We start from the raw sequence: 13,122 nt of genomic DNA on the forward strand, positions 1-13,122 counted from the left end.
AGGAGTACCATGCCTATCATTGCTGTCACTTCTTCTGCTTTACGTTTTTGTGTCACTGGATATACTCTGGTCATCCATTTGAGGGAACAAGCACTCCTAGAGGGCCTAGATTCTGGCTCAGGCCATAGAGCTGTGTGCTGTTAATCTAGTCTGGTACCTTGCCTCGCTGTATCTGTGCCAGATTGTGTTTTAACTGTCCGGTGAATCATTGGCCATAGGTATGACACAAACCTCTCCCTACCCCGTCTTTTGCCTGTTCCTCATCTCTATGGTTTAGTTTGTTGATAATGCTCCTCTAAAATCTGTTGTATTACCCTTTGTAGTCATTCCACACTACTTTGGACTCCTTGTATATCTAGGGCATTAATGAATGATGTTCCTGTGTTTATTCCCGTGAGTATATCGGTTCCTAAGCTCCTCTTAATCCTTTGGTGGAATGCAGCATGTCCCCTAAAATTAGTAGCCCCTGTCGCATCAGCAGCTTGGTTAATTACATTCTTTATCATATATGCATACGATTCTCTAGTTTTAGTAAACCTTTCACAATATCCTGGCCATTGTAACATGGTTAAGTTCATTAGTACCGGTACAATTTCGTGTCTCATGTTATCATACAATTGTTTTCCGTTAGTGAATAGCACCAGTCCATTTTCAGGCCCAGGCGTCAATTTTGGACACCTCTGTTCTTCAGGTATTGATGTGATCCTTGTTGTTGGTTGAGGTGTTGTAATGCCGTGTACAATAGTCCATCTTATAACATTGTTCGTGCAGCTCAGGACATATCCTCCCCCTACTTGACCCAACACCTGCCAGTGTCTATTACATCTTACCATATTGCTGGCATTTGTCATTCTATAGGGTCCGCATGTTGATCCAAGTTCACCCAGGTACCGTTACACCTGTAACATCCTTTTCCTTGTTTTTCACACTCGTAACTGTGTAATATAATGAAGCCTCCTGTGAAGTCGCCATTAGGGGATCTTAACTTGCAGTCCATTTCTTCCAGCCCGTTATTTGGACTTCTAAATGCTGCCATCAGGGTAGTTATGATAATCCATTTTACGGGATCCATGTTTATCTGTAATTTAAACAGAGGTTTGGTCGTCACCAGAGGTTAGCTCATTCCCAGTGTTTATTCCATTGTTTCTGTGGGATTTAAGATCAGATGGGTTATTGTTGTACCGTTTTAGTTGAGTCCAATGTTTCCATCTACCCTTTCCCCTCATAGCTATACATGCGCACGTATCGCTGGTCATGATAACCTCAAATGGTCCAGTCCATCTAGGTGAGAATCCCGATCTCTCTGGCAATATTTTAACAAATACCTGCTCCCCCACCTTGGGTAGGGACTCCGAGGCCCCCGACTTTTGTGTATTTTTATCTCTGATGTCTTATTGTTCTTTAACTTCTTGTTTGAGCTCTTTCAATTGATTATCCATTGTTTGTACGTATTTCCTAATTTTATCTTTTAAGGGTCCTAGTCCCTCACTACCAGATGCTACTCCTTCCGGCAGACACATTGCTCGTCCAGTCATGAGTTCGTATGGTGTCAGTCTGGTCACCCAGTTTGGGGTGGCTCTCAGCCTCATCAGGATACACGGAAGGACATCCACCCATCCCTGTCCGGTTTCGGCTATGGCCTTAAGGCTGTTTTCAGGGTTCTGTTCATTCGCTCTACCATGCCTGAGCTTTGCGGATGTTAGGGGATATGGAACTTCTGTCTTACTCCTAGTAACTTGCAAGCTTCTTTCATTACCTTTCCCGTAAAGTGGGTACCTTGATCTGAATCTATTTGCAACGGGACCCCCCATCTCAGTATCACGTCGTATGCAAATATTCGGGCCACAGTCTGAGCACTACAGTCTCTGGTAGGGAATGCTTCCAGCCGCCTTGTAAACTGGTCTATGATCACTAAACAGTATTTCTTCCCTCTACTGTTAGGTAGGGGTCTGGTAGAATCTATCTGGGGGTTTTCCCAGGGGCCTTTGGGTCGTGGCTGGTGGGCCATTCTAACCTTTATGGGCCTACCCGGGTTGTGCTGTCAACAGATGATGCAGCGTCTGCAGTATCTTGCCACGTCTTGTCCCATTCCACTCCACCACCAATCTATACTTAGCCTACCTATCATGACATTCCGCCCCCCATGGTCTGGCTCGTGGTATATTTTCAACAAATTCTCCTGAATACAGCGAGTGGTTACTACCCTGTGATCCTTTTTCCATATTCCATCTCTACCTTTGGCTGCGCCTCTCTTTGTCCACTGCTCCTGCTCCTCCATTTCGGTCTCCTCTTGGATTCTTTTAATGTTCACTTCCTCTGCTGTTATTCTACCTGCTGCTATTGGTGTAGGCATCTCTGTGTCCGTTGCTGCCTGAACAGCTAGCATATTTCCTTTTTGTTGCTGGCTCACTATCTTGCGGTGTGCCTTTATTTTAATCACTGCTACCTCTTCTGCTCCTTTTACCGCTTCTACTAGGTCTCTCACTACTTCCTCATGCTGTATTTGTCCTCCTCCGGAGGTTATATATCCTCTCCTATTCCATGCTATCATATAATCATGTACTACCCCAAATGCATATCTACTGTCTGTATATATATTTACTCATTTTCCTTTTGCCAATTTCAATGCTTCCGTGAGAGCCACTAGTTCTGCTACCTGTGCTGAGGTTCCTCCTTCAAGCCCTCCCTTTGCGACTGTTTTTCCGTTCTCGGATACTACTGCCCAACCAGTGTGTGGCTCCCCATTTATATATCGGCGAGATCCGTCTACATAAAATGTGTTTTCAGGATTGTCATGGGGCGATTCTGATACGGTTCCTCTGACCTCTTCTTCGATTACTAACTGACATTCGTGTGCCTCACCCTCTGATAGCATTCCCTCTGCAGGGTTGACTCTATGTTCCGTTATAATCTGGACTGATCTGTCCTTGGGTATCAATACTGCTTCCCAAGCCGTCCTCCTTCTGTCTGATACAGCCTTCATTTTGCCTGTGTTTAGCAGGTCCACACAAATTTACACCAACCGGAATTTCACCGTGGCCACAAAAGTCTGGTTTTAATAGGTTAATTAACCTCAATAACTCCAATTTAATCCGGATCAATTTTTTAAAAACTAACCAGTATCACTTGGAAAAGAAAGAAACCATAGCCACATTAACAAAGAAACAATCACCCATGCCTTGTAAACATTCAAATTCATTTTCTTCCAGGCACATTGGCAACTGTGACTTCAAGGCTGAAGCTTATCTTTTGTAAAACAATTAACAAACTTAAAACAGCACATGCTTGTCCATCATTCAAGACATGTCTTCAAAGGGTTAAACAGCGTTTCGCTCTCTGTACAAAAGAGTGGGTGGAGCTAAAACAAACACAACTGACATTTTCTTTCAAAGACAGAAAACTTCCACATTTTTAACACTTTCACACAAACTGAGATTCCAGCTTTCCTTTTAAGATTCCTTTCACTCAGCAAATCCTGGATTTTACTTGTTTTGGACAGAAACTGAAAGCATCTGTGTCGATAAAACTTAAATTTTTTCCTTATTCCCTTTCTTAAATTACTGGTACTCTGGTACAATTTTGGCACCCGTTTTTATTCCAGATTTGAGTACAGTATGTCTCCTCAACTCATAATATGCGCGAGCCACTAAAATGATGGCCTTTTCTTCCTTTAATTTTGTTTCTTTAGCCCACCATTCTCTTTGTTTTACTGGTGGGTTGTTCGGTTGCCAATCGTTTTTAACCATTTTGTCAATTAATCTTTTATTTTTGTCCGCTATATAGCGTGTCAGAGACCCCACCGGTCCCCACTCGAGTTTTTCACTTCCCATGGTTAATTGTCAGAGGTACTTCTCTTGCTTTACTCTCGCAGAGTGAGACGGTACTTGTAACCGCAGTTGTCAGCGGTACATCCCTTGCTTTACTCTCGCAGAGTGAGACCATACTTGCAACAATTTTGTTCGGGTAATTTGTTGTCAGAGGTATGCTTAGCACTACTTGCAACTGAAGTTGTTAGAGGTATGCTTAAACTTTCTGCACTGCTTGCAACTCGAGTTGTCAGAGGTATGCTTTAGATTTTTACTCCAAAGTTAATGCACTACTTGCAACTCCTACCTGGCCCATACTTCCGCGCATTTCACCTGAACCCCAAGACCACTTGACTTACCGATTCAAACCTTTTAGTTCTTTGATTCCAAAGGGGGCGTTGTATTTAAAAGTACTCACGTTTTTGGCTCAGCTTCACTCGCCCGTGCCTCCTGTCCGTGTGAATCCTGTTCGTGACGCCAATTGTTGTGGAGTATTTTAAATCAACATTCGACACAAGGTTTTAGATCGATAATCAAGTCTTTATTACACCGGTGAGGAGACAATCTGCTTTCTCTTTAAATCATTCTTGATAAGATTACTTAAGCAGTTTAAGTAAAGGGGAAAAGTTAAGTATTTGGGATTCTGTTGGTTTAAGAAGAGTAAAACAAGGTTACACTGCAGTAGGAGTAAATTGGCACAGCAGGCAGTGGAAACTAGTTTTCTAACCAATCAGCAGGGGTGACTCATTTGGCTGTAAACAAACAATCAGTATAAAAAGACCATTGCTAGTGCGAGCAAGCACTGAGTGCGAGGTCATCAGAGAGTGCTGTGAGTTTGGGTAAGTGTGAGTTAGGGTAAGTGGGGTGTTAGGTGCTCTTTTCAAACTTTAACTCTGGGTTGTAGTTAATAAGGCCTTTCTGGTGCAGAGTGACTGTTGGTAAACCATTTAACTGGTGTAATTAGAGGGATTGATTTAATTTAAATCCAATTAATTAAAGGGGATACTAGCATCTAAAATCGGACAGAGGGTGTCCATAACTAACAATAAAAAATTTAATTAATTACATAGAATGGAGCAGGTGATGTGCTACTGTTGCGAGATGTGGGAGCTGGTGAACCCCATTGAGGCTCACGGTGATTACGTCTGTGACAAGTGTCTGCTGCTACAGGAACTCCAGCTCCGTGTTGATGAGCTGGAGTCTGAGCTTCAGACACTGCGACACATCAGGGAGGGGGAGAAGTACCTGGACTCTGTGTATCAGGAGGTGGTCACACCTATGAAGTTAAGTAATTCAGATGTAGCCCATGGTCAGGGACAGGACGGTGTGACTACGAGTGAGGCAGGTACGGGGATCCAGGAAGTAGAGCTAGAGGAGCCACAGCCCTAGCTCTTGACCAACAGGTTCGAGGTTCTTGCTCCCTGTGGGGACAGGAGCAGGGACTGCAGGGAGGATGAGCAACCTGGCCACAGCACCGTGGAACGGGGGGCCATTCAAGAGGGGGGAGTAAATAGAAATGTTGTAGTGGTAGGGGGTAGTATTATTAGGGGGATAGATAGAGTTCTCTGCAGCCGAGAGCGAGAGTCCCGAAGGCTGTGTTGCCTACCTGGTGCCAGGGTTAAGGACATCTCCTCTGGGCTGGAAAGAAACTTGCAGTGGGAGGGGGTGGATCCAGTTGTCGTGGTCCATGTTGGTACAAACGACGTAGATAGGACTAGGAAGCCGGTTCTGTTAAAGGAGTATGAGCAGCTAGGGGTCAAATTAAAAAACAGAACCTCAAGGGTAACAATCTCTGGATTATTACCTGAGCCACGAGCGAATTTGGCTAGGACAAATAAAATTAGAGAGTTAAATGCGTGGCTCAAAGACTGGTGTGGGAGAAATGGGTTTTGCTTCCTGGGACACTGGCACCAGTACTGGGGCAGGAGGGAGCTGTTCCGTTGGGACAGGCTTCACTTGGCCAGTGCTGGGACTAGAGTCCTGGCGGATCATATAACTAGGGCTGTAGAGAGGGCTTTAAACTAACTAGTGGGGGGGAGGTTCCTAAAGAGCAAATAATAAAAATGACAACAGAGAAGGTCATAGACTTAGGTAGCAGTGGGGAAATTAAAAACCAGAGCGTGTCAGGAAGCGGCAGAAGTATGGAGTAAAAGGTAAAGTAATAAAAAGGGCAAAAGCAGGAACTAAGTGTCACAAAACATATTTGAAAGTTCTCTATCTGAATGCACGTAGCATTCGTAACAAAATAGACGAGTTAATGGCACAAATAACTACATATGGGTATGATCTTGTGGCCATTACAGAAACATGGCTGCAGGGTGACAATGCCTGGGAATTAAACATACCAGGTTATTTAACGATCAGGAAGGAAAGGGAGGTGGGGTGGCTATGTTAATAAAGGAAGGAATCACTGTAATACAGAGAAATGATATTGGGTCAAAAGATCAGGATAATGAAACAGTTTGGGTGGAGATAAGGAATAATAAGGGGAAAAAAACACTAGTGGGCGTACTCTATAGGCCTCCGAACAGTTGCAACTCTGTTGGACGGAGTATCAATCAGGAAATAGTTGAGGCTTGTAATAAGGGAACATCTATGATTATGGGGGATTTTAACTATCATATTAATTGGACAAATCAAATTGGGCAGGGCTGCCTTGAGGATGAGTTCATTGAGTGTATTAGGGATGGGTTTCTTGAGCAGTATGTAACTGAACTGACCAGGGGGCAAGCAACCTTAGATCTGGTCCTGTGTAACGAGACAGGATTAATTAAAAATGTCCCAGTAAAGGATCCCCTTGGAATGAGTGACCATAACATGGTTGAATTCCATATTCAATTAGAGGATGAGAAGGTTGGATCTCAAACAAGCGTGCTAAGCTTGAATAAAGGAGACTATGAAGGTATGAGAGCGGAATTGAGTAGAGTGGATTGGGAAAATAGATTAAAGGGTAAGACGATACATGATCAGTGGTGTACATTTAAGGAGTTATTTTACAACTTCCAAAAAATATATATTCCACTGAGAAGAAAAGGGTGTAAAAGAAAAGACAGCCATCCGTGGCTAAGTAAAGAAATTAAGGATAGCATTCGACTAAAAGCAAGGGCATATAAGGTAGCCAAATCTAGTGGGAGGATAGAGGATTGGGAAAACTTTAAAAGACAGCAAAAAATAACAAAAAGATAGATTATGAAAGTAAATTAGCAAAACATATAAAAACAGATAGTAAGAGTTTTTATAGTTATATAAAAAGAAAAAGGGTGGCTAAAGTAAATGTTGGTCCCTTAGCGGATGAGACCGGGAAATTAATGGTGGGAAATATGGAGATGGCAAAAACACTGAATGAATATTTTGTATCAGTCTTTACAGTAGAGGACACTAAGAATATCCCAACACTGGACAAAGAGGGGGCTATAGGGGGGGAGGAGCTAAACATGATCAAAATCACTAAGGAAGTGGTACTCGGTAAAATAATGGGACTCAAGGCGGATAAATCACCTGGACCGGATGGCTTACATCCTAGGGTCTTGAGGGAAGTGGCGGTAGGGATTGTGGATGCATTGGTAATAATTTTCCAAAACTCCCTGGACTCGGCAAAGGCCCCGGCAGACTGGAAAACTGCTAATGTAACACCCTTATTTAAAAAGGGCAGTAGACAGAAGGCTGGAAACTATAGACCGGTTAGCCTAACATCTGTGGTAGGTAAAATTTTGGAGTCCATTATTAAGGAGACAGTAAAAGGACATTTGGATAATCATAATTTAATAGGAGAAAGTCAGCATGGTTTTATGAAGGGGAAGTCATGTTTGACAAATTTGCTGGAGTTCTTTGAGGAAGTAACATATAGGGTGGATAAAGGGGAACCAGTGGACGTAGTGTATTTAGACTTCCAAAAGGCATTTGACAAGGTGCCACACAAAAGATTATTGCTTAAGATAAAAAATCACGGGATTGGGGGTAATATTCTGGCATGGATAGAGGATTGGCTAACTAACAGAAGGCAGAGAGTTGGTATAAATGGTTCATTCTCAGACTGGCAATCAGTAACTAGTGGTGTTCCGCAGGGGTCAGTGCTGGGTCCCCAACTCTTTACAATCTATATTAACGATTTGGAGGAGGGGACCGAGTGTAACGTATCAAAGTTTGCAGATGATACTAAGATGTGGGGGAAAGTAGTGAGTGAGGAGGACATAAAAAACCTGCAAGGGGACATAGACAGGCTAAGTAAGTGGGCAGAGATTTGGCAGATGGAATACAATACTGGAAAGTGTGAGGTTATGCACTTTGGCAGGAAAAATCGTAGAGCAAGTTATTATCTTAATGGCAAGAAACTGGAAAGTACTGAAGTACAAAGGGATCTGGGGGTCCTGGTGCACGAAACTCAAAAGGTTAGTATGCAGGTGCAGCAAGTGATTAAGAAGGCCAATGGAATGTTGGCTTTCATTGCTTGGGGGATAGAATATAAAAATAGGGAGGTATTGCTTCAATTGTACAAGGTATTGGTGAGACCGCACCTGGAATACTGCATACAGTTTTGGTGTCCATACTTAAGAAAGGACATACTTGCTCTCGAGTCAGTACAAAGAAGGTTCACTCGGTTAATCCCGGGGATGAGGGGATGGACGTATGAGGAGAGGTTGAGTAGATTGGGACTCTACTCATTGGAGTTCAGAAGAATGAGAGGCGATCTTATTGAAACATATAAGATTGTGAAGGGGTTGGATCGGGTGGATGCGGGGAGGATGTTCCCGATGATGGGTGAAACTAGAACTAGGGGGCATAGTCTTAGAATAAGGGGCTGCTCTTTCAAAACTGAGATGAGGAGGAACTACTTCACTCAGAGGGTGGTAGGTCCATGGAATATGCTGCCCAAAAAAGCTGTAGAAGCTACATCATTGCATAAATTTAAAACAGAAATCGACAGTTTCCTAGAAGTAAAGGGAATTAAGGGTTACGGGGAGCGGGCAGGAATTTGGACTTGAGTCTAGGTTCGGATCGGTCATGGCCCTGTGGGTAGCGGAGCGGGCCCAGGGGCCGTGTAGCCTGATCCTGCTCCTAGTTCGTGTGTCTAATTCTGTTAGATTCAGGAGATGGTTCTGTGATAGTAGATTGGCGGTTAGGATCAGATTAGCCATGATCTTATTGAATGGCGGAGCAGGCCAGATTTAGGAACAGCTTCTTTCCCAGGGCTGTCATCCTACTGAACTCCACAAATAAACTCTAAAGCCTGCACATCTGCCAATGCACTTTATTATGGTTATGTTTATGTTTATGTATTACAAGCCAAATGTATGTTGAATGTTTAAATGTCTTAATCTAAATGTACACTCTCGGGAACCGCAAGCCTACATTTCGTTGTACTGCACTTGTGCACTAACAATGACAATAAAAGTTGATTTGATTTGATTCTTATGTTCTTATTTATCTTAGCCAGACTTCTCCAAATTGTTACAGCAAACACTACATTTTTATACATTACAATACATATGTCCAGCTCGTGCAAATTTCATTCCTGCCACCTGATTGGACCTTGGCCCGCATGCATCTTCACTGATTGGTTGCCTATGCCGCGTTACATTAAAGTACTGCCTTTATTGTCAGAAAAGTATATGTCCGTTATCCCACAAGCTGTTCTTGCACCTATGACCTTTGTTTATGCCAGATGGGGGTCTTGCCAGCATTGTACTTCTGACTCATTGTCCTCCTTTCCTGCCTCTCTAGGCCTCTTTACTTCCAACCCATTGTTTTACTTTCCTGCCAGAACAGAACTTACATCCTCTAGGGCTCTTATGGTTCAGCATCCGACTATTTGCAGTTGTCTGTAAGTGACACAGTATGCAGTCGTTAATCATTCTAACGCTACTGCTTAGGTTATCTCAACTGCCAGTTCAGCAATTTAGAAAAAGCTTACTACTGCAAAGACCTATTAGATTATTGTCTTTATTACACCATTCAGTGAAACTGCCAGCAATGTCAGTTAAATCTTTCCCCACTGCAGTGTCAGTTCTGGTATGAGGTGGCATGATAGGTATGTATAATATAGTAAATAGTATGCAAAATATATTCAAGAAACTACTTCCAAGTTAAATCAAGACAGGACAAGGGACACAGGTTCAAATTAAGAAAAGGCAAATTTACAACTGATGTGTAATTCTTCACACACACTGATCAACTAGTAGGGCAGTGGAAGCAAAAACTCTGGAATTATTTAAAATGCAGCTTGATGCTGTAATGAGTGAACTGTAGGTTATTTCTGGATGAATGAACTAAGGTAGGCTGAATGGCCTTGTTTGTATCTAGTGATTTTTGTGTAGGTTTTTTTATGACTTCTCACTATGTAGTGTGTATTGGGTAAAAATGTTAGGCATTCACTGCAGCTTGTGATCCTGTGTTTACAGATTTTACTGGATTCTTTCAGAGATTGTAGACCAATGTCGAACCGGGTATATGTGGACCCAAAAGGTTCTTATGATGACTATCAGTATCCAGTAGTGTTTTTGCCACCGTACGAGAATCCTCCTCCCTGGATCCCACTGCATGAGGTAACCGTGTTGTTTATACAAGTTCTTTTTAATGCTGTGCTGGTGACTTAATGGTAAAAACATCGACCAGTGTGCTACTGAGTATTACTGACCAAAAAGCCTCCGACACAATAACAGATCTTTTGAGTTAACTGGTCTCAATTGGTGCAATAGTTGGGGTGCTGGAATTGGCCTGAGCATTCCCTGGGTCAAGGAGGATAAAAAAATCAGCTAGCGTTCTCATTCCTGATTAACCTAATGAGGTCAGTTTTATACTATGGGTCTGTACAAGAAGCTGGGAAAGAGTTCCAAAATTTATTTTGCACATGATCATTACAGCCAGTAGAGAGAGAATAATGTCTTTACATCCTTTGAAGTTGGATTCTAAACAATGTTGTAGCTGCCCTGTGACTCAGTCCTGTATATGACTGTCTTATCTGTTCTAATTTAAGAAATGTGTTTTTATCTGTGGACTATTTCCCATTTGCTATTAATGTGAATTTGATTGTGCAAAAGGATTACATTGCATTCTGACATGTTTGTTTTTACTAAAAGGGGTAATTATCTGAGCTAGTAAATCAATCAGTGAACACCAATCCTGAGGTGTGGTGCATGATTTTATGTAGGTATATTTATGACTTATCACTATGCAGTGTGTGTATTTCCCCTTAATTCCCTGGAATTAAGGGGAAAGTGGCGGAATGGATACAAAATTGGCTCAGTGACAGGAAGTAAAGGTTGGTGGTGAATGGATGATTTTCACACTGGGAGGTGGTTTGCAGTGGTGTTCCCCAAAGGTCAGTTTTGGGTTCATTACTCTTTGCAATTTTTATAAACAACCTAGACTCGGGTGTAGGGAGCAGCATTATAAAGTTTGCAGATGAACTTAGCAAAGTAGTAGATCATGACCAGGCTTAAGGATGACATAGACAGGATGGTGAAATGGGTAGAAGCATGGCAAATGAAGTTCAATGCGAAGGAGGACGACCAATTTGGAAAGACAGTGTACTATAAATGGCAAGATTTTGAAAAGTGTGGATAAGCAGAGAGACCTTGATGTCCATATACACAAATTCTTAAAGATGGCAGTGCAAGTTGATAAGGTGGTTAAAAAAGCATATGTGTTACTTCAGTTTAAAATAGAGGAATATAATATAAAAGCAAAGAGATGCTAAACTTTATAAATCACTGGTTAGGCCTCAGCTGGAGTATTGTGGACAATTCTGGGCACCACACTTCAGGAACGATGTAAAGGCCTTAAAAAGGGTACAGAGGCGGTTTACCAGGATGTTACCAGGGATGAGGGACTTCAGTTACGAGGAGAGGTTGTAAAAGTTATGACTATTCCTTGGAACAGAGAAGGTTAAGAGGTGACCTAATAGATATTTTCAAGATGATAGGTTTTGATAGAGTAAATAGGGAAAAAATATTCCCTCTGGTGAGTGGGTCAATAACTAGAGGTCAGAGATTCAAAATCATTGGCAAAAGATCTAGAGGGGAGAGGAGGAGAAATGCCTTTACTGAGTTGTCAGGATTTGGAACGCTCTACCTGAAAAGGTAGTGGAAGCGGATATCATAAATCATTTTAAAAGGGAGTTGGACAGGTCCTGGAGGATAAGGAACTTGCAGGGTTACGGACAAAAAGCAGGGATGTGGGACTAAGCACGACTACTCTTTCAAAGAGCCAGCACGGACACGACGGGCCGAATGGTCTCCTTCTGTGCTGTAAGTTTCTATGATTCTATGTAAGCTGCACTTATATAAAACAGATAAAGTGTAACTTTTCAAAATGTGTTAATTTTCTCAAATTAAAAAAATTACAGCACATTGTTACAAAATGAGCCATCCTGAACTTTGATACTTGATAGTTGGGGCGACATTTCAAAAACGGTGTCCTTTCTGTGCTCTGTTCAGTGAAGCTGCAACATTAGTGGTCGTGAAGGTGAATTTGAATTTTCAGGGAATGAAGAATATAGTTTTATGTATATTTTTAAAAAGACTAGTGTGTTTTGAAAGTGATTTTTAATTGATTCCTTAGCGGTTACATCACTCGGACTACAACAATGAGCTGACCCAGTTTTTGCCTCGATCAATCCAGTTGAAGAAACCCCCTGGGGCTCAGGTAATAACCCTTCATACTCAAAACATGCCTTTTGTAAATTAGGGGACAAGGTTATTAAGTCTTGAGTGCGTTGGCTTCTGCTGCCACAATGTTTTATCTTTAATGCTAAATCTTTACGTGAAGAATAGTTTTCTGCTAAATGTTAATAAAAGTTGTGTTCTCAACCAGTTTCAAAAATTAATTTAGCGAGATGCAAAGTACTGCACCGCAAGAGTGGTGGGATGTGGGTTTGATCCTGTGATTGACTCAAGCAGTGAGTTCCTGATCAAAGCCAAGACCCACAGGAGTAGTCAACCCCTTCTCTACAGGGAGGAAAAAAGGAATGTCTGAGAGAACCCACATCCCCGGAGCACACTTTCCAATCTCCAGTTGTCACTGTGGCTTTAGTAAGTTAATGGGAAGAGAATTGCAGCCAGGTCTGATGGGATGAAAGTTTTTTTTCTGTCTGCTCGCTGTAAGGGTCCTACATGAAATGAGTTTGGGGCAGTCACAACTCGGTTCCTAGCGGGCAATAAACTGTCCCTAATTTGACACTGAATTGCTTTTAAGTGTTCCAGTGTTGTGTTTGATGTGGCCGGTGGTTGAGTTGACTTGGGGAGGAGGGAATAAATAGCTGAAAAATAGCTCTGCAATGCTTGTCAGATTTTCTGAGAGCAGCCCAAAGTTGAGGTAA

General features: G+C 42.2%; 1 protein-coding gene across 10 annotated transcripts in view; it reads left to right on the plus strand.

Annotated features, from left to right (window-relative positions):
* pdzd11 (PDZ domain containing 11) overlaps positions 1 to 13,122 on the plus strand; it is a 37,760-nt gene that overhangs the window by 5,520 nt on the left and 19,118 nt on the right. For 7 of the 10 annotated variants that reach the window (XM_085998330.1, XM_085998335.1, XM_085998290.1 and 4 more), the window contains exons 2-3: positions 10,205 to 10,348; positions 12,366 to 12,449. In XM_085998330.1, the coding sequence (XP_085854456.1) occupies positions 10,205 to 10,348; positions 12,366 to 12,449 (228 nt within the window). The remainder of the gene's footprint in view (positions 1 to 10,204; positions 10,349 to 12,365; positions 12,450 to 13,122) is intronic. The other 3 variants (XM_085998309.1, XM_085998323.1, XM_085998315.1) reach the window with 1 other exon arrangement.

This window comes from Somniosus microcephalus, chromosome 1 (genome assembly GCF_052327205.1).
Source record: "Somniosus microcephalus isolate GS21.2 chromosome 1, FLI_Smic_1.0, whole genome shotgun sequence".
Classification (NCBI taxonomy): Eukaryota; Metazoa; Chordata; class Chondrichthyes; order Squaliformes; family Somniosidae; genus Somniosus; species Somniosus microcephalus.